This window comes from Ranitomeya variabilis, chromosome 8, assembly GCF_051348905.1.
Source record: "Ranitomeya variabilis isolate aRanVar5 chromosome 8, aRanVar5.hap1, whole genome shotgun sequence".
Lineage (NCBI taxonomy): Eukaryota > Metazoa > Chordata > Amphibia > Anura > Dendrobatidae > Ranitomeya > Ranitomeya variabilis.
Window position 1 is genome coordinate 107,608,797 of NC_135239.1, and position 23,149 is coordinate 107,631,945.

The 23,149-nt window shown below is 43.5% G+C and overlaps 1 protein-coding gene across 1 annotated transcript in view; it reads right to left on the reverse strand.

Moving 5' to 3' along the window:
- Positions 1–21,254: 21,254 nt before the first annotated feature.
- Positions 21,255–23,149, reverse strand: part of LOC143788702 (flavin-containing monooxygenase 5-like) — a 233,255-nt gene continuing 231,360 nt past the window's right edge. The window contains exon 8 of the mRNA XM_077278533.1: positions 21,255–22,075. Coding sequence (XP_077134648.1) covers positions 21,721–22,075 — 355 coding nt within the window. The 3' untranslated portion in view covers positions 21,255–21,720. The remainder of the gene's footprint in view (positions 22,076–23,149) is intronic.

The window sequence follows — 23,149 nt, forward strand, 5'->3', positions numbered from 1 at the left end:
ATCTGAGTAGAAAGTTGTCCTCATGTGAGAAGAACTACTCAGTCGTGGAAAAAGAGTGTTTGGCCATAAAGTGGGCGGTGGACACGTTACGGTACTATCTGCTGGGTCGTAAATTCAGATTGATATCTGACCATGCCCCACTAAGATGGATGAGGGAAACAAAGGGTAGAAATGCTAGGGTCACCCGTTGGTTCTTAGCCTTGCAGGACTTCTGTTTCCATGTGGAACATAGGGCCGGAAAGCTGCACGGTAATGCGGATGCCCTATCAAGAATCCCTTGTTTAGTGGGGAAAAGTGCCAAGCCCCACGGCTTTAGGCAGAGGGGGGAGGTATGTAGCATGGCTAAAGGGTGTGTAGTCGACGGGAGGTATGTGCCACATAAGTGCCTTGTTGCTGTAATGTAGCCCGGAGTATTTCTTTGTTGTATATAACCATGTATATATGTGTGTTCCAGGACCTGTGGTGATGTCAGACCACATGGCTAATCATGTGATGGGTTACTGGGTGTGGTTAGCTCTATATAAGACAGGCAAATGCTTAACACAGGGGATATGCGTGGAGGTGAAACCCTCCCGAGTGTGTTAAGGCTACAGGACTTAGCCTGGTGGACTGGACACTTTGTTTTTCCTTTTCCTGAACTAAAGGCTATTTGTTTGCTGTTATTTTGCCATGTGGTTTATGAAGTAATAAACCCTGTGAACTTTTAAAGGAACGTGCCTCCTGAGTGTCAGCCGTCGCACCTGAGTGAATGAAATCCCTACAGTATGTATGTAGCATGTATGTAGCATGTATGTATGTAGTATATAGCATGTATGTATGTATGTATGTAGAATGTATGTATGTAGCATGTATGTATGTATGTATGTATGTAGCATGTATGTATGTAGCAGGTAGCATGCATGTATGTATGTATGTATGTAGCATGTATGTATGTAGTATATAGCATGTATGTAGAATGTATGTATGTAGCATGTATGTATGTATGTATGTAGCATGTATGTATGTAGTATATAGCATGTATGTATGTATGTAGAATGTATGTATGTAGCATGTATGTAGAATGTATGTATGTAGCAGGTAGCATGTATGTATGTATGTAGCATGTATGTATGTATGTAGCATGTATGTATGTAGTATATAGCATGTATGTATGTATGTAGAATGTATGTATGCAGAATGTATGTATGTATCATGTATGTATGTATGTAGCATGTATGTATGTAGCTTGTATGTATGTATGTAGCATGTATGTATGTATGTATGTATGTATGTATGTATGTATGTATGTATGTAGAATGTATGTATGTATGTATGTATGTATGTATGTATGTATGTATGTATGTATGTATGTATGTAGCATTTATGGAGTATTTTTTATTTTTTTTCATTCAACACATTAGCCGGAGGATGGGACTACTACTGTCCCATCATTGGCTAATGTGTCAAGCACTGTCAGTGTAGCAGGCATAGCCCGATGGGACTTGTAGTCCCATCGGACGATGCCCGCACTGAGACCCCCGCACGCCGCAGAGACCCCCCACGCCGCATAGACACCCCCCCACACCGCAGAGACCATCCCCCACGTCGCAGAGACCCACCACGCCGCAGAGACCCCCCCAGCACGCCGCAGAGACCCCCCAGAACAGCGCAGAGACCCGGCAGCACGCCGCAGAGACCCCCCAGCACGCCGCAGAGACCCCCCCACGCCACAGAGACCCCCCAGCACGCCGCAGAGACACCCCCCACGCCGCATCAAGCCTCGGTTTGGGGTAGGATGAAAGAGGAAGCTTGGAAGACAAAACCAAAGAATCTAGATGAACTCTGGGAGGCATGTAAGACTGCATTCTTTGCTGTTCCTGATGACTTCATTAATAAATTGTATGAATCATTGTTTAACCGCATGGATGCAGTCCTTCAAGCTCATGGAAGTCACACAAAATATTAAATATGACTCTAAGAGCACCACAATTCCATTCACCAATGTTATGCAACATATATTTGCATTTTAAGTTAATTATTTGTTTGAATATCACAATACTTTCTGTGGGCGACAAAACTTTTGTCTTGCCAAAATCTGACCATTCTTTGTCCATTAACTGATCAATATTTCTGCATTGATGCCAATTTATTTTCTTAACCTAAACCACATTTCGGAGAGTTTCAGCTTTCAAAAGAATAATTTATATAACCAATGGATGAATTTAATGTCAGGTTATAAGTAGTGTTGAGCATTCCGATACCGCAAGTATCGGGTATCGGCCGATACTTGCGGTATCGGAATTCCGATACAGAGTTCCGATATTTCTGCGATATCGGAAATCGGAATCGGAAGTCCCCACAGTGCAAAAATCACTATAATGGAAGTGGGCGGTGCGTGGGCGGAGACTGCGTGTCTCTGTGTGGGCGGGGTCTGTGCGAGTGTGCGTGCCTGCTGGGGGGTCTGTGCGTCCTCTCCGGGGTCTGTACGGCCTGCCGGGGGGTCTGTGCAGCCTCTCCGGGGTCTGTACGACCTGCTTTGGGGTCTGTGCGGCCTCTCCGGGGCCGGACGACCTGCCGGGGGTCTGTGCGGCCTCTCCGGAGTCTGTACGACCTGCCGGGGGGTCTGTGCGGCCTCTCCGGGGTCTGTATGACCTGCCGGGGGGGTCTGTGCGCACTGCCGGGAGTCTTTGTGTCTGTGCAGGCATCGTCCAAAGGGATTACAAGTCCCATCGGAAGGAGCCTACTACACTGACAGTGATTGACACATTAGCCAATGATGGGACAGTAGTAGACCCATCATCCGGCTAATGTGTTGAATGTAAAAAAAAAAAAAATACTCCATACATGCTACATACATGCATGCTACATACATGCTACATACATGCTACATACATACTCCAAACATGCTACATACATGCTACATACATACATATATGCTACATACATACTCCATACATACTCCATACATGCATACATGCTGCATACATACTCCATACATGCTACATACATACATACATACATAGATCACTTTTTTTTGGAAATTCTACTGAATAGTAAACTCCAAAACAGGTGGTGCTTTTTATATAAAATATAATTTATTAAACAAGGAAAAAGTAAAAACTAATTAAACATGTAACATAAATAAACCAAAAAAAGTGCAGATACCATTAAAAGAGGGACAAAGCAACCATAGGGAAGCCACCGATTTACTATAACACTGCGGTATAATTGTATGTACAATTGTAGAGGGGAGCTAATTACAGATAAATTGTCATCCTGCTCTCATACTAAGTCAAATAGAAAAAGATATAGATCCCCATAGGCTATGCTGACAATGTAAAAAACCGATGTCTAACATATAGACTATCTTGTGTAGCAATAATGACAGCATAGATGAGGTATATGAACTAATTGCTGAGACAATTATTGTAACAAAGCTCCACCAAAACCAAATAGACCAAACACTTTACCAGAGCGATGTGATGTGGCTTCTCCTCGGCGTCCCTCTGCCCCGACGCGCGTTTCACAGACCGCTTCTTCAGGAGCCTCCTGAAGAAGCGGTCTGTGAAACGCGCGTCGGGGCAGAGGGACGCCGAGGAGAAGCCACATCACATCGCTCTGGTAAAGTGTTTGGTCTATTTGGTTTTGGTGGAGCTTTATTGTTACAATAATTGTCTCAGCAATTAGTTCATATACCTCATCTATGCTGTCATTATTGCTACACAAGATAGTCTATATGTTAGACATCGGTTTTTTACATTGTCAGCATAGCCTATGGGGATCTATATCTTTTTCTATTTGACTTAGTATGAGAGCAGGATGACAATTTATCTGTAATTAGCTCCCCTCTACAATTGTACATACAATTATACCGCAGTGTTATAGTAAATCGGTGGCTTCCCTATGGTTGCTTTGTCTCTCTTTTAATGGTATCTGCACTTTTTTTGGTTTATTTATGTTACATGTTTAATTAGTTTTTACTTTTTCCTTGTTTAATAAATTATATTTTATATAAAAAGCACCACCTGTTTTGGAGTTTACTATTCAGTAGAATTTCCAAAAAAAAGTGATCTATGTATTATATATTCAGTGGTATTTGTTTCCCCGGCTAAGGGGTATCATACTGAGGGCAAATTTTTGTGAGTTATACATACATACATACATTCTACATACATACATACATGCTGCATACATACATACATACATGCTACATGCATACATGCTACATACATACATACATGCTACATACATACATGCTACATACTGCATACATATATTATACATACATACATACATGCTACATACATACTACATATGTGCTACATACATACTATATACATACATAGATGCTACATACATGCTACATACATACATGCTACATACATACATACCACATACATACTACATACATACATACATACTACATACATACATGCTACATACATACTACATACATGCTACATACTACATATATATGTTACATACATACTACATGCTACATACATACATGCTACATACTACATACATACGTACATGCTATATACATGCTACATACTACATACATACATGCTACATACATACTGCATACATACATCCATACATACATGTTACATACATACATGCTACATACATACTACATGCTACATACATGCTACATACTACATACATACTACATACATGCTACATACATACTTCATGCATACATCCATCCATACATGCATACATACTGAATACATACATACAATACATACATATAGCCATACAGTACATTAAACATAGATTACATACTCACCATTACTTGTCACTTTGTTCCCCGAAGCCAGTGTCATCTGTAAAAAATGTGAAAAAAACAAACAACCAATATACTCCCTGTCTGCAGAAATCCACGAGTGTCCCACGACGATCTCCCGTGGAGAGCAGCAGCATCAGATAATGTGACTGCTCTCCAGGGGCTCCAGGAATGCAATGACGGGAGGAAGGTATCCTTCCGCCACTGTATTCCTCCGCCGCTGTAAAAAAAAAAGTCCCTAGTCTCACTTTATGGCATTGCTGTATGAGACATTTTCCCATGCAGCAATTGGCATAAAGTGACACTTTGAACTCAGGTAACCTCAGTGATACACTGCAGGAGCCATTGTCTCCTGTCAGTGTGTCACTGAGGGTCCTATAGAGCAGTGACATCACCCGATGTCACTGTTCTACAGGTGAGATCGTCGTGGGACACTCGTTATTAATTAAACTACGGCGGACAGGTAGTATGCGGTTTATTATTTTACGTTTTTTGCAGGCGCTGAAGTATGGTAAGTATGGTGAAATGAAGAATATTAAAATACTTTTTCCTAATGTGTGCGTGTTTTATTAACCCTTTTCTTACTATTGGATTAATAACGGATAGGCGTCTTATTGACGCCTCTCCGTTATTAACCCGGCTTAATGTCACCTTACGATAGCAAGGTGACATTAACCTCTTATTACCCCATATCCCACCGCTACACGGGAGTGGGAAGAGAGGGGCTAAGTGCCGGAATTGGCGCATCTTACAGATGCGCCATTTCCGGGGCGGCTGCGGACTGGTATTTGTAGCCGGGGGGGGGGGCAATATCCATGGCCCCTCTCTAGGCTATGAATATCAGCCCGCAGCTGTCTGCGTAGCCTTTCTGGCTATAAAATATAGGGGGACCCCACGTCATTTTTTGGGGGGTCCCCCTATTTTAATAGCCAGTAAAGGCTACGCAGACAGCTGCGGGCTAATATTCATAGCAGGCTACAAATATTGGCCCCCGGCCGTCGGCTTTCCCCCCTCTGGCGCAGAAAATTGCGCGGGAGCCCACGCCGGTTTTTTCCGTTTTTTTTTTTTTTTTTTTTTAAATTCAACGCTCATAAAGGCCTCTTTCACCCTTGCGTCGGTACGGGTCCGTCGCTATGCGTCGGGCCGACGTACCGACGCACGTTGTGAAATTTGTACACGACGTGGCCAGCGGATGCAGTTTTTCAACGCATCCGCTGCCCATTCTGAAGTGCGGGGAGGAGGGGGCAGAGTTTCTGCCGCGCATGCGCGGTAGAAAATGGCGGGCGCGACAGACAAAAAAACATTCACTTGAATGTTTTTCTGTGCCGACGGTCCGCCAAAACTCAACGGATCCGTTGCACGACGGACGCGACGTGTGGCCATTCATCGCGATCCGTCGCTAATACAAGTCTATGGGAAAAAACGCATCCTGCGAGTACATTTGCAGGATCCGTTTTTTTCCGCCAGATCCATTTTTTTCCGTTGGATCTGTTATTTTTTTCTGCCAGATCTGTTTTTTTTCCACCGGATCCGTTTTTTTCCACCAGATCCGTTTTTTTTCCGCCGGATCAGTTTTTTACTGCCGGATCCGTTTTTTGCCACCAGATCCGTTTTTTTCTCAGAGTTGTATTAGCGCCGGATTGCGCCTTATAGCCACACGTTTCATCCGTTTTTTGCAGGATCCGTCAAAAAAGCTGTTTCCGCCGGACGGAAAACACATACGAACGGTTTTTGTCTGGTTTTTTCATGCATGTTTCCATTCAAATCATGCACATTTTCCATTTATTTATTTTCCAAAAACCTCATCAAAACCTGCATCAAAACTGCACCAAAAACCTGCACCAAAAACTGCATCAAAAACCGCACCAAAAACCTGCATCAAAAAAGCACCAAAAACTGCATCAAAATCAGCATCAAAAACCCCACCAAAAACCTACATCAAAAACCGCACCAAAAACTGCACCAAAAACTGCATCAAAAACTGCACCAAAAACCTGCACCAAAAACCTGCACCAATAACTGTGCCAAAAACCTGCACCAAAAACTTGCATCTTAGGCTATGTTCACACGCTGCGGTTTTTGCTGCGGATCCGCAGCGGATTTGCAGCTCTGGATCCGCAGACGTTTTCCATGCAGGGTACAGTACAATGTTACCCTATGGAAATCCAAATCCGCTGTTCCCACTTTGCTTTTTTCCGCTGGAAAATCCGCGCTGATTTTCTGCAGAAAAAAAGAAGTAGCATGTCACTTCTTTCTGCGGATTCCGCAACTGTTTTCCACCTGCACCAATAGGAAAGTGCAGTTGGAAAACCGCAGGGGAATCCGCAGAAGAAACCGCACAAAAAAACGCAGGGAAATCCACCACGGTTTTGCACTGCGGGATTTCCAAATCAGGACCTGAAAAATCCGCAGCAAAAAAAGGATGGTGTGAACAAGCCCAAAAACTGCATCAAAAAGCTACATCAAAAACAGCACCAAAAACTGCATAAAAAACAGCACCAAAGACTGCATAAAAAACCGCACCAAAAACCTGCACCAAAAACTGCATCAAAAACCGCACCAAAAAAGCACCAAAAACTGCATCAAAATCAGCATCAAAAACCCCACCAAAAACCTACATCTAAAACTGCACCAAAAACCTGCACCAAAAACGGCATCAAAAACCGCATCAAAAACCTGCACCAATAACTGTGCCAAAAACCTGCACCAAAAACTTGCATCAAAAACTGCATCAGTTTTTTTGGTGCAGTTTTGATGCAGTTTTTGGTGCGGTTTTTGATGCAGGTTTGTGGTGTGGTTTTTGATGCAGTTTTTGGTGCTGTTTTTGATGTAGCTTTTTGGTGCGGTTTTTGATGCTGTTTTGATGCAGTTTTTGGTGCTTTTTTTGATGCAGGTTTTTGGTGCGGTTTTTGGTGCAGTTTTTGATGCAGTTTTTGGTGCAGGTTTGTGGTGCGGTTTTTGATGCAGTCTTTGGTGCTGTTTTTGATGTAGCTTTTTGGTGCGGTTTTTGATGCTGTTTTTGATGCAGTTTTTGGTGCAGGTTTGTGGTGCGGTTTTTGATGCAGTTTTTGGTGCAGTTTTGATGCAGGTTTTGATGAGGTTTTTGGAAAATAAATAAACAGAAAATGTGCATGATTTGAATGGAAACATGCATGAAAAAAACAGACAAAACCCTTTCCTATGTGTTTTCCATCTGTCGGAAACAGCTTTTTTGACGGATCCTCCAAAAAACGGATGAAACTTGTGCCCATCAGGCGCAATCCGGCGCTAATACAACTCTGAGAAAAAAAGGATCTGGCAGAAAAAAACGGATCCGGCGGAAAAAAAACCCAGATCTGGTGGAAAAAAACGAATCCGGTGGAAAAAAAACAGATCTGGTGGAAAAAAAACGGATCCGACTGAAAAAACGGATCTGGCTGAAAAAAACGGATCCTGAAAATGTGCTCGCAGGATGCGTTTTTTTTCCCATAGACTTGTATTAGCGACGGATCGCGACGAATGGCCACACGTCACGTCTGTCCTGCAACGGATCCGTCGTGCTTTGGCGGACCGTCGGCACGAAAAAACGTTCAAGTGAACGTTTTTTTGTCCGTCGCGTCCTACATTTTCAACCGCGCATGCACGGCCGAAACTCCGTCCCATCCTCCCCGCACTTCAGAATGGGCAGCGGATGTGTTGAAAAACTGCATCCGCTGCCCACGTTGTGTACAAATTTCACTACGTGCGTCGGTACATTGGCCCGACGCATAGCGACGGACCAGTCTTGACGCAAGGGTGAAAGAAGCCTTAAAGAGCATTGAATTTAAAAAAAGCGGAAAAAAACGGCGTGGGCTCCCGCGCAATTTTCTGCGCCAGAGGGGGAAAACCGACGGCCGGGGGCCAATATTTGTATGTATGTAGAATGTATGTATGTAGCATGTATGTAGCATATATGTATGTAGTATGTAGCATGTATGTATGTATGTATGTAGAATGTATGTATGTAGCAGGTAGCATGTATGTATGTATGTATGTAGCATGTATGTATGTATGTAGCATGTATGTATGTAGTATATAGCATGTATGTATGTATGTATGTATGTAGAATGTATGTATGCAGAATGTATGTATGTAGCATGTATGTAGTATGTAGCATGTATGTATGATGCATGTATGTATGTATGTAGCTTGTATGTATGTATGTAGCATGCATGCATGTATGTATGTATGTATGCAGAAAGTATGTATGTATGTATGTATGTATGTATGTATGTAGCATTTATGGAGTATTTTTTATTTTTTTTCATTCAACACATTAGCCAGATGATGGGACTACTACTGTCCCATCATTGGCTAATGTGTCAATCACTGTCAGTGTAGCAGGCATAGCCCGATGGGACTTGTAGTCCCATCGGACGATGCCCGCACTGAGACCCCCGCACGCTGCAGAGACCCCCCCACGCCGCAGAGACCCCCCAGCACGCCGCAGAGACCCCCCAGCATGGCGCAGAGACCCCCCCAGCACGCCGCAGAGACCCCCCGCAGAGACCCCCCGGATCTGGCAGAAAAAAACAGATCCTGCAAATGTGCTGGCAGGATGCGCTTTTTTTCCCATAGACTTGTATTAGCGACGGATCGCGACGAATGGCCACACGTCGCGTCCGTCCTGCAACGGATCCGTCGTGCTTTGGCGGACCGTCGGCACGAAAAAACGTTCAAGTGAACGTTTTTTTGTCCGTCGCGTCCTCCCCGCACTTCAGAATGGGCAGCGGATGCGTTGAAAAACTGCATCCGCTGCCCACGTCGTGTACAAATTTCACAACGTGCGTCGGTACATCGGCCCGACGCATAGCGATGGACCCGTCTTGACGCAAGGGTGAAAGAGGCCTTAATGAGCGTTGAATTTAAAAAAAATAACGGAAAAAAACGGCGTGGGCTCCCGTGCAATTTTCTGCGCCAGAGGAGGAAAGCCGACGGCCGGGGGCCAATATTTGTAGCCTGCTATGAATATCAGTCCGCAGCTGTCTGCGTAGCCTTTACTGGCTATTAAAATAGGGGGACCCCCCAAAAAATGACGTGGGGTCCCCCTATATTTTATAGCCAGAAAGGCTACGCAGACAGCTGCGGGCTGATATTCATAGCCTAGAGAGGGGCCATGGATATTGGCCCCCCCGGCTACAAATACCAGTCCGCAGCCGCCCCGGAAATGGCGCATCTGTAAGATGCGCCAATTCTGGCACTTAGCCCCTCTCTTCCCACTCCCGTGTAGCGGTGGGATATGGGGTAATAAGGGATTAATGTCACCTTGCTATCGTAAGGTGACATTAAGCCGGGTTAATAACGGAGAGGCGTCAATAATACACCTATCCGTTATTAATCCAATAGTAAGAAAAGGGTTAATAAAACACGCACACATTAGGAAAAAGTATTTTAATATTCTTCATTTCACCATACTTACCATACTTCAGCGCCTGCAAAAAACGTAAAATAATAAACCGCATACTACCTGTCTGCCGTAGTACAATTAATAACAAGTGGCCCACGACGATCTCCCCTATAGAACAGTGACATCGGGTGATTTCACTGCTCTATAGGACCCTCAGTGACACACTGACAGGAGACAATGGCTCCTGCAGTGTATCACTAAGGTTACCTGAGTTCAAAGTGTCACTTTATGCCAATTGCTGCATGGGAAAATGTCTCATACAGCAATGCCATAAAGTGAGACCAGGGACTTTTTTTTTACAGCGGCGGAGGAATACAGTGGCGGAAGGATACCTTCCTCCCGTCATTGTGTTCCTGGAGCCCCTGGAGAGCAGTTGCATTATCTGATGCTGCTGCTCTCCACGGGAGATCGTCGTGGGACACTCGTGGATTTCTGCGGACAGGGAGTATATTGGTTGTTTGTTTTTTCACATTTTTTACAGATGACACTGGCTTCGGGGAACAAAGTGACAAGTAATGGTGAGTATGTAATCTATGTTATATGTACTGTATGTCTATATGTATGTATTGTATGTATGTATGCATGTATGTATGGATGTATGCATGTAGTATGTATGTAGTATGTATGTATGTATGTAGTATGTATGGATGGATGTATGTAGCATGTATGTAGTATGTATGTAGCCTGTATGTAGTATGTATGTAGACTGTATGTAGTATGTATGTAGCATGTATGTAGTATGTAGCATGTATGTATGGAGCATGTATGTATGTATGTATGTATGTATGTATGTATGTATGTATGTATGTAGCATGTATGTATGTAGTATATAGCATGTAAGTATGTATGTAGAATGTATGTATGTAGCATGTATGTAGCAGGTAGCATGTATGTATGTAGCATGTACAGTATGTATGTAGCATGTATTATGTAGTATATAGTATGTATGTATGTAGAATGTATGTATGTAGCATGTATGTAGCATGTATGTATGTAGTATGTAGCATGTATGTATGTATGTAGAATGTATGTATGTAGCAGGTAGCATGTATGTATGTATGTAGCATGTATGTACAGTATGTATGTAGCATGTATGTAGTATATAGCATGTATGTATGTATGTAGAATGTATGTATGCAGAATGTATGTATGTAGCATGTATGTAGTATGTAGCATGTATGTATGTAGCATGTATGTATGTATGTAGCATGTATGTATGTATGTATGTATGTAATAGGGGTGCGTTTATTCAGGACACGGCCATTCACCAGGTATTAACCTGTTATCGGGATAGCTCTCCCTTGGTTTGGTTGCTTATTATGCGATAGCGGTCTTTGTTACTTTACACACCAGGCAGTATTGTATTGGCTGATCTTTGGCCTTAACACTATGCACTTTTTTGTATGATTCCTTGGCACAGTATTTTGAGCACTATTGCACTTTTTGCTAAACTACCACTTCATTATAGAGTGTCTCATTTGGAGGATTTTTTTTATATATGAAAAACTTTTTTCAGCACATTTGCACTTTAAATGCTCTTTCATATATGGGCAGTGAGACTTAGGGAGTACGAGTGTAATTGGCCGGCATAATAAATGCTATCATTTTTTGTCCTGTATTGAAATATTGATTTTAAGTAATTTACTATTTTATTATTGTTAGAATATATTGAATAAAATATTATTTTTAAACATACTTCCTTGTTTTGGTGCTCTCTGGTTATCCATATATAGGTGTCTGTGTGTTTGTCTCCACTAGGTGGCGGTGGTCACTCACTTACACAGTATACCAAGTATTGGTGAAATATAGTTACTGGGGAAAGTATAGAAGATTGTATTCCCTGAATTGATGGTATAACTGTGTTTTAACTACTATGTATGTATGTATGTAGCATGTATGTATGTATGTAGGTATGTAGAATGTATGTATGTATGTACTGTAGCATGTATGGAGTATTTTTTATTTTTTTTCATTCAACACATTAGCTGGATGATGGGACTACTACTGTCCCATCATTGGCTAATGTGTCAATCACTGTCAGTGTAGCAGGCATAGCCCGATGGGACTTGTAGTCCCATCGGATGATGCCCGCACTGAGACCCCCGCATGCCGCAGAGACCCCCCCCCCACGCCGCAGAGACCCCCTCACGCCGCAGAGACCCCCCCACGTCGCAGAGACCCCCCATGCCGCAGAGACCCCCCCCCGCGCCGCAGAGACCCCCCCAGCACGCCGCAGAGACCCCCCAGCATGGCGCAGAGACCCCCCAGCATGCCGCAGAGACCCCCCCACGCCGCAGAGACCCCCCAGCACGCTGCAGAGACACCCCCCACGCCGCATCAAGCCCCGGCATGCCGCATCGAGCCTGGGCAGCCCGGATACAGCCCCGCATAGAATGAGATCCCTGGCAGGCCCGCACAGACCCCGCCCGCACACACAGAAGCTCAGTGTCCACCCACGCACCGCCCACACTCTTCCCCCCTCCAGAACCCCATATAGAAGAACAGAAAGGGCTGATTTACATTCCGATACTTGTGTCCCATTCACTTGTATTGGTATCGGGTATCGGTATCGGCGATATCCGATATTTTTTGGATATCGGCCGATCCAATCCGATACCGATACTTTTGAATATCGGAAGGTATCGCTCAACAGTAGTCGTGGGACATTAAGGATTATCTTCTTGGCGGGCAGGTGAGGAACATTTGTGGGTTTTTTTTATTTTTGTTGCAGGAGACAAGGACGAGGGATTCTGGGATTATGTGTTTGGTAAGTATAGTTTAATTAAGATTAAGAAAGGACTTTATTCGGGCTGTGTCTTTATTTACAATGCAACTATAGGATTAGTAATGGATAGGTGTCTCATATACGCCTCTCCATTACTAAGCTGTGGGTTTGATGTCACCTGACAAAAGTGGGAAGAGCCATCCAAAGTGCCCGAAAAGACGCATCTAATAGATGCGCCATTTCTCGGGCGGCTGAGAGCTGATAGTTTTTAGCCTGGGGGGGCAATATCCATGGCCCCTTCCTAGGCTATTAATATCCCGCAGCTGTTTGCATAACTTTTGCTGGTTATTATAGGGGGACCCCATGTATTTTTTTTTTTGTTTGGGGTCCCCTATTTAAATAGCCAGTAAAGGCTTAGCATACAGTTGTGTGCGTGTGTGTGAGCGTCAGCGTGCACACACTCCCCCCATAGAGCAGCACACTGCTCTCCTGAAATGCTCCCTCCACCATGTATCTCTCTCTGTGACCTCCCCATAGACCAGCACACTGCCTTATGGATCACGCATAATGCTGCCATATCTATTTATCACATAATACTCCCATAAAGACCACACATTATACCGCCATATATATTTATTACATAATACTGCCATATAGATCACACATGATGCCACCATATATATTTTTTACATAGTACTGTCATATAGACTACACTTGATGCGGACAAGTATTGTGTGATCTGTATTATGGCATTATGTGTGATTTATGACGGTATTATATGTGATCTTTATGGTGGTATTATGTTTGATCAGTATGGTGGAATAATGTAAAAAATATATGACTATTATATGATAACTATATTGTGGGATTATGTGTGATCTATGTGGCATTATTATGTGACAATTATATGGTGGTTTTATGTGTGATCTACATGGTGTTGTGTGTGATCTGTATAACGGTATTATGTGTGATCTATATGGCGGTATTATATGAGAACACTATGGCGATATGTGTGATCTATATGATGGTATTATATGAGAACTATATGGTGCCATTATGTGTGATCTATATGGCGGTATTATATGAGAACTATATGATGTTTATAGCCTAGGAAGGGGTTAATACCCATGGATCTTCCCAGGCTATGAATATCAGCCCGCAGCTGTATATTTAGCCTTTACTGGCTATTAAAATAGGGGGACCCCCCAAAAAAACAACGCGGGGTCCCCCTATAAATAATAACCAGAAAAGGCTATGCAAACAGCTGCGGGCTGATGTTAATAGCCTAAGAAGCGGCCATGGATGTTGCACCCTTCCCCGGCTACAAACACCACCTCAAAGCCACCCCTGAAATGGCGCATCTCTAAGATGTACCAATTCCGGCACTTAGACTCTCTCTTCCCACTACCCTGTAGAGGTGTCATATGGGTAATAATTGTGGGGTTAATGTCACCTTTATATCGTAAGATGACATTAAGCCAGCTTAGTAATGGAGAGGCATCAATAAGACACCTATCCATTACTAATCCTATAGTTGTTAAGGGGTTAAATAAACACACAGCCAGAATAAAGTATTTTAATGAAATAAAACACTACACAGTTTCTCATCTTTATTAGTCAGCCAACCGTGCAACGCCCTCAATCTCCTGAAAAACAAAACAGCAGTATACTCCCTGTTCCCGCACACACACACACGCGCAGATACACATGGACACCAGCACACAGCACGCACATATTCACAGTTCACAGTCTCCGCCCACACTCTTCCTCCTCCCTATCTGCAGCGTTTATCGCACGCAACTCCGCAGCAAAATCGCAGATTTTTACACCTGCAGTTTTGCTGCGGATTTGCCTAACTCAATGGTTGTCAATGGCTGCAGAAACGCTGCAGATCCGCAAAAAGAATTGATGTGCTGTGGAAAATAAAACCCTGCAAATCCACGCGGATTTTTCCCCAGCATGTGCACAACAATTCTCAATTTCCCATTGACTAACATTGGTTGTGCACTACACTGCGGATTTGATGCAATTCCGTGCATTCCAAAAACGCTGTGGAAGCGCTTCGAAATCATCCAAGTGTCTCACCCCTGCTATTCCATGTGTATCTATCTCCATCACACTCCATATGCCTCTCATCATACTACATGTCTCTCTCCTCATCACGTTCCATGTGTCTCACCCCTGCTGTTCCATGTGTATCTCTCTCCCCATCACGCTCCATGTGTCTCGCCCCTGCTATTCCATGTGTATCTCTCTCCCCATCACGCTCCATATGTCTCACCCCCTGCTATTCCATGAGTATCTCTCTCCCCATCGCGCTCCATGTGTCTCACCCCTGCTGTTCCATGTGTATCTCTCTCCCCATCACGCTCCATGTGTCTCACTCATCATTCTACATGTCTCTCTCCCATCAGTCTTTCTCAGCCATACCAATGTATCTCTCCCCTCCCTCCACATTGCCTGGCCATTCACTGCAGACCTGGATCTCCTTCTATCTTACACATGTCTTCACTCTTCCTCCAGTCCACCATGCTGCTGAGCCCACTGTGTTCTGCTCTTTTGTAAACTCTGTAGCTGTGTTTCTGATGCAGTAACTGCTGGTGATAGCAGATCACAGAGCAGTCACACACAAAATGGCTCTGCCCTGTGATGCTGCTCTTCATTCTGCCCCAGGGATACTAGACCACCCAAAAGGGGAGGGAAATGCTGATGTCAGCAGTTACTGCCTCAATTTTCCAGCTAACAGTAAAGCTGGTAAGTCTTAGTATAGCTGCTTGAGGTCTAAAACGGAAAATGCTCCCCTTAGTGGTCAATATATATTTGTAAGAAAATATATAATATTTTTCATATAGAAATGTTTGCAAACAGTGCAAACATTGCATTAATACATTTTATTTACTATTTTAAGCTTAATTTCACAAAAAAACAAACTACAAGAAAACTGGTGGCACCTTCCCTTTAAAGTAAATGGCAGCTCACTCTCCCCAGTCCCTCAAGCTCGCTGCCTTGAGATATCCTTGATTCTGATCTCTCCTTCAAACCACATATTCAAGCTATTTCCACTTCCTGCCGACTTCATCTCAAAAATATTTCCCAGATTCGTACATTCCTCAACCAAGAATCTGCAAAAACCCTAGACCATGCACTCATTATCTCCTGCCCTGACTACTGCAGCCTCCTACTTTGTGGCCTTCCTTCTAACACTCTCGCACCCCTTCAATCTATTCTAAACTCTGCTGCCCAACTATTCAATTTATTCTCCCTGCTATTTCCTGGCCTCTCGCATCGGTCAGTCGCTTCACTGGTTCCCCATTACCCAAAGACTCCAGTTCAAAACCCTAACCATGACATACAAAGTCATCCACAACCTGTCTCCTCTAGGGTTGAGCGAAACGGGTCGGCAATTTTCAGAAGTCGCCGACTTTTGGCAAAGTCGGGTTTCATGAAACCCGACCCGACCCCTGTGTGGGGTCGGCCATGAAGTCGGCGATCTTCTGAATCTGGAATCGGAATTCCGATACCGATTCCCGATATGTTTAAGATATCGGGAATTGGTATCGGAATTCAGATTTAAGTGTAAAATAAAGAATTAAAATAAAAAATATCGCTATACTTACCCTCTGACGGGACCTGGTACTAACCGGGAACCTTCCTTCCTTAGAATCAGCCTTCCAGGACCTTGCGGTGACGTCGCGGCTTGTGATTGGTCGCGCGGCCGCCCATGTGACCGCTCGCGCGACCAATCACAAGCCGCGACGTCACCGAAGGTCCTGGAAGGGCTGATTCTTAGGAAGGAAGGCTGCCGGAACGAAGCCGAGGGTCAGTATATTCCTATTAGGTATATACTCACCCTCGGACACGCCCTGCTTCTTTCCGGCAGCCTTCCTTCCTAAGAATCAGCCCTTCCAGGACCTTCGGTGACGTCGCGGCTTGTGATTGGTCGCGCGAGCGGTCACATGGGCGGCCGCGCGACCAATCACAAGCCGCGACGTCACCGCGACGTCACCGCAAGGTCCTGGAAGGCTGATTCTAAGGAAGGAAGGTTCCCGGTTAGTACCAGGGCCCGTCAGAGGGTAAGTATAGCGATATTTTTTATTTTAATTCTTTATTTTACACTTAAATATGGATCCCAGGGCCTGAAGGAGAGTTTCCGCTCCTTCAGACCCTGGGAACCATTGGAAACCCAATGCACTGCATTGGGTTTCGAGTTTCGGCCGACCCCGACCCCGACTTTTTTATAGGATCGGCCGATTTCACTCGACCCGACTTTTGAAAAAGTCGGGTTTCGTGAAACCCGACCCGATCCTATAAAAGTAAAGGTCGCTCAACCCTAGTCTCCTCCATACATCTGTAACCTTGTCTCCCGATACTTACGTGCACGCAACCTCCGATCTTCGCAAGATCTCCTTCTTTACTCCCCTCTTAGCTCCTCTTCCCACAATTGCATACAAGATTTCTTCCGCGTATCCCCCTACTCTGGAACTCTCTACCACAACATATCAGACTCTCACCTACCATGGAAACCTTCAAAAGGAACCTTAAGACCTGCCTCTTCCAACAAGCCTGCAACCTGCAATATCCATAAAACTGCTGCATGACCAGCTCTACCCTCACCTATTGTATCCTCACCTATCCCTTGTAGATTGTGAGCCCTCGCGGGCAGGGTCCTCTCCTCCTCTACCAGTCGTGAGTTGTATGGTTTAAGATTACTGTACTCGTTTTTATTTTGTATACTCCCTCCTCACATGTAGAGCGCCATGGAATAAATAGCGCTATAATAATAAATAATATTAATAACAACAATTTTGTTATTCAAGCTGGCTCTAACTGAGATAGTAGATGAAAGCTTCTACTGATAAGATTCTATGTAGATTGGAGGGGGAAGAGGGGGAGGGAGTACTGCATCTAGCTCTTCCCTCCTGTCTATATAAAATCTTATCAGTATCAGCTGCCATCTCCTATCTCAGTAATGGAAAAGTGTTTTTCTGAATACATCAGAATTGAGAAATTGAGAATTTTGATAATGACTGATCAATTTTGTCAAAGAGGCAGATTTCTCTGATAAGAGATTATGAAATTGCTTATTCTCATGTGTACAATTGATTTCTGAAATAAAAATTTAATGCGAACCTGTCACCAGGTTTGGCCGCTGTAAGATACAGCCACCGCCTTTCAGGGCTTATGTACAGCATTCTATAATGCTGTATATAAGCCCTTGATCCGACCTGAAAGATAAGACAAACAAGTTTTATTATACTCACTTGCAGGGTGGTCCAGTCCGATGGGTTTCGCACGTCTGGGTCTGGCGCCTCTCTTCTTTTTATAATCGCCTTCCTCCTGATGGCTTCATGGGTCCTAGCATTGCGCTTCTGCGCAGGCGTTCTTATCTGTCCTGTTGAGGGCAGAGCAAAGTACTGCAGTGCGCAGGCGCTGGGCCTTTTCTTCCTTTCTTTTTTGACAATGTATATGTGTTGTAATTTTATCAGTTGATGAAGTAGGGTTTTGGTTGTGGATTGTAAGTAAAATATGATAACTAGAATCAGGGAGTTTGATCAGGAATGAGAGGGATAAATGATATACCATACAGATGATACTGAGGCTCAACAGTGGAAATATGAATCTAATGTTTAAATGTTAATTTCAACAAAAATTATAGAATTAAAAGCGAATAAAATAGACCCATCATATGCTGCATGTCATTTGCTTTTTTCAGAAAGTATAAACTTCAGATTTTTTTTACTTTTTATATCACCATCTGCATAAAAAAATATGAAATTTTCACTCTGACTACTAGGAGAATTCTGTCTTTACAGAACAGGATTTATGTCTAATTAGGTTGTCAGTATAAAAATCTTTGATTTTTGATTATAAAAATATTGATATACAATCCCAAGTCTGAAAAATCCATATATATGAGTCGCCCGCTTGGGCTGTGGGGTACTCGATACCGGGTCCGGTCTTAAAGGGGATGGCACGATGGCTGCGACCCGATCTGTGGCCCTGGGAACTCAATTAAAGGAGAACGGTCTTTTAAGGGGTATTATGAAAGTCTATTTTCGTGACGCCACCTGTGGTTCTCGGTCACTAGGGACCCGACGCCGCTTAAATGGGTTCTCTGGGGTGATGGTATGGTGGCTGGATGGAGACGCTTCCCACAGGTGAAGCTGGGTCCCCAGGGCTCCCAAGGTGAGTGGCAAGGATGTTGTATGCCGACGAATAAGTGGAGAACACAAGTTGAAAAGTCTTTACCTGGTTTACTGGTGGTAGTAGTCCACAGCCCAAGGTACCAGGTACAGGTGTCCTGTGGTCCGGCCGGCTCAGAGGCAATGGGAGAATCTTTCTCAGTTGAGATCCGTGAGCCTTTCCTCCTTGCGCTGTTGTATGAGGTCCCTGCTGCCTGAAGCTTACTGGCAAAGTCCTCTTTTCCCCTGTCCTGGAATAGGTACCTGCATGATGGGCAGCTTGAGCCATTTTACAGGGTCTCTATCATGACCCAGGCTCTTCAGGTGCTGCTGCATCTCAGGCGTGGTGTGGGCCAATCACAAAGTTCTTAGCCCTTCGATTCTGCTAAGTGTCCTAGTGTCCCACTAAAGCCTTGGGCTCCCGGTATCCGGTTGCTGCACTCTAGTTCTGAGGGTGCCCGGTCACAGTTCCCCTCAGAGCCCTCTATCTCTCCTCTGTTCTTTTCCTCTGTTGCTCCACTGCATTCAACCCCTCGGGTCCTCTGTCCTTCCTGGAGTTGCAGCTCTTCTCTGGCTGCATGACTCTGTTGTCTGCACTCAGTTCCAGACTTCCTTCTCCTAAGGTTACCGTCACACAGTGCCATTTTCATCGCTACGGCGGCACGATTCGTGACGTTGCAGCGTCGTATGATTATCGCTCCAGCATCGTAGACTGCGGTCACACGTTGCAATACACGGCGCTGGAGCGATAATTTCATGACGTATTTGCGATGTAGAAGCCGTTGGTTACTGTGCGCACATCATATACAACCTGTGTCACACGATGCAATCATGCCGCCACAGCGGGACACTAGACGATGAAAGAAAGTTTCAAACGATCTGCTGTGACGTACGATTCTCAGTGGGGTTCCGGATCGCAGTAGCGTGTCAGACACTACGATATCGTAACGATATCGCTAGAACGTCACGAATCGTGCCGTCGTAGCGATGAAAATGGCACTGTGTGACGGTACCCTAACTCTCCCTCCTGGAGACTAATTAAGACTGACTCACTCCTCCTCCAGACCAGGATGCCTATAGCTAAGGGAAGCTCCCCTGAATCCGGGTCCTGAGCTCCCCCTTCTGGCCTGGATTTGGAATGTGTTGTGTGTAGGTGCCTTACCTGGTAAAGAGAACTCCATTGCCTCTAAGCATGATATTACCCTCCCTGAAGGGAAGGCAACATTACTGTAACAACCGGTACCTGGGGCATTACATATACATAAGAGAAATCAGGCAAAGACCCCGGACTAATGAGCAACTTCAGCCCTATATCAGACAAAAATGGGACAACATTGCTCTCCCAAAACTTCAGCAATTGTCTCCTCACTTCCCACACGTTTACAGACTGCTACATAAAGAAAAGGAGATGCTACAAAAAGGTAGACAAGGCACTGTCCATATTTTTGGAGATGTATCTCTGCTATCAATTTCTAAAGGAGTTATTTTTTTTAAATGACATGGTAAAATGTCTAACGTTCACCTTCTGATCTGTGTCCTATGTTCTGTTGTGTATTCATTTTCTTTATATTTTATTCATGGTCTTAACTTTTTTAGAATTGGGGTTGCAGAAAATTTGAAAAAACATATATTTTTACCTAAATCTAACAAATACCTGATTTAAAAAAATAGAATTTTCTCTCTTTAAATGCTATATTATAAAATTCCTTCTATGCTACAGACATTATATTGTTTGTGGCCTATTGACAAGTATGATCTTTTTACCTTCCCTGACCACCCAATACACAAACAACTACCCTTCAAAATACACATTTTAACTTACAAAGGAACCTGCTCTTTACGACATCTATATCAAATTCTCAGCGTAGGACATCTGTCCTCACCCTGAACTGCAGAGACCCAAGGTGGTGGGACTACATTCTGAAGACTCCAAGCTGTAGACCAGTAGTGTTTGGCATGACTCTAAATACAAGGACTCAAGTTTATTCTGAAAACCCCTTACACCGTCCAAAACTCCAAATTCTTCCAGTCACCAGCAACTTCCACTTCCGACAGCCATGAAGCTAAACTACTTCTGTGCTAGCCCAATTTTGTGTGAGGTAAAGCTTGGTGAAAGTAGGTGACACTATAAAGAAATAACAGAAGCTGATAAAATGAGTATTGAAGTGATCATTTTATTGGTCTGTGTTATCATATTACAATGTTAATACATTTTGCATGCAGATTTCTCCTCACATTTATTTAGATTATAGAATATGGCTGAATTTAATTGTTGCAGTCTGCTTCTCTCCATCATATAAGACGACTATTGAATCAAAAGATTATGAAAAATGTGTTTTAATACAATGTAAAATCACCTGAAATCAGCTTTATATTGAATACTAAATACTGAACAATTTAAAATACCATCATAGGCAAAGACATAATGTGCAACTGATATATGGTATTAATTACTTTTGCAAGTGAAACTGATAACCTCCTTTGTCAATTTTAATTTTCTTCAAATCTAAAGGTATAAAAACTGCTGTGTAGGGTAAGACTGGAAAGCTATAGAGCTGTAAGTGCCTCACAGGGGGCAATTACATTACAAAACGGTCTCAATTCAGACAGTAGATGCCCCCTAAACATAAGCAAAATAGATTGCTGCCAGGATAGCAATGATGGCTGCTAACTTCAGAAGGAATGTAATTGGAGATTTGCTTTCCATTGATTCCTGAGTGCAAACTCGAGTCTTCGTTGCTTTAATAATGCGCTCCTTTTGAGTTAAAATGGCTTTCCTAGCCCCTGGCCATTTACCAGGGCCTGACAGGCGATACTGGTAAGGGGTACAGGGCCCAAAAAACAGCTCTGAAGCAAGTTTAGGGTCTGTAATCCAATACGGTAATAAGCTGGGTTTGGCACCGAACTGAGAAGCAATTTCATCCATGTATTCCATGAAATCGACTTGTATGGTGTGACGTGGACTCTCCACATACCTTTAAAAAGAAAAAAAAAAGATACGATGACAAATTGCAACTATGATGCCATCATAAGTTGCAGAATAATGAGGATCCAAAAATTGTGAAACTTAAAAGGAGTATTCTGGCTTGTCTCATTTCTAGGACATCTGCAGGGTGAAAGGCACTAATGACCTCATTTATGTGACCCTGCAGGTATTTAAGGATGGAATGACAGAGGCACTGCTCACCTACCAATGCGGAAGTGAGTAGGGCCAGAATACGCTTTATTATAGAAATGTCATTCATTCAGCAAATCTGCACTGACTGGGCCCCAAGCCAAAGTACCTGAGTAATGACTTTTCCATATGAATGAGATCTAGGGCTATGTAGTGACATGTGCTGATTGTACAATCATTGCTCAAATTGTAGACAGAGTACACTGATGAATGAGACTTTGACATCCTGTTTTAACTCCTAATAATATCAAATACAAGACAAATCTATCTTATTTTGTTGCAGCATCACAATATTTCACCATAGTTCCCAACTGTCCCAGATTCAGTAGGACTGTCCCAATTTGAGGTCTCTGTTCCCCCTTTCCAGCAGGTTAGAGCTTTGTCTCGACTTACAGTACCAATCTGTGACATTATCGATCCATGGCTCCTCCTCCTCAGGGGTGGGACCACATATCTCTCCTCTGGCATAGTTTATTTTTTAAATGTATTTAGTTCTCTCATCAAGGCTAGAACTCGCAATCTCATGTTTGCAGGCAGTAGCTCTAGCTATAAGCCACAGCCCACAATGATAAACTTAGGAGAATTTGGTAGTGACTCCAGAAGCAGATTATACAGGTACATAAACATACATTGTACATAGCAGTGTATTTATATGTCCTCATATTCTAGAGGGAGAATAGGATTGTTTTTTTCTTCCAATAAAAAGTCTAAAAATAATGAAAAACAATTACAATAATGTCATTTTTTCTATTTTGTGAGTCTCTCTGGGGCTAGAACCTACAACCTTGCAGGCAGGAGCAAAAGCCATGAGCAGCAGGCTCCACTGATATCAAATGGATGTGGCCAAGGTTTGCTAAGGCGCGCCATATAATTT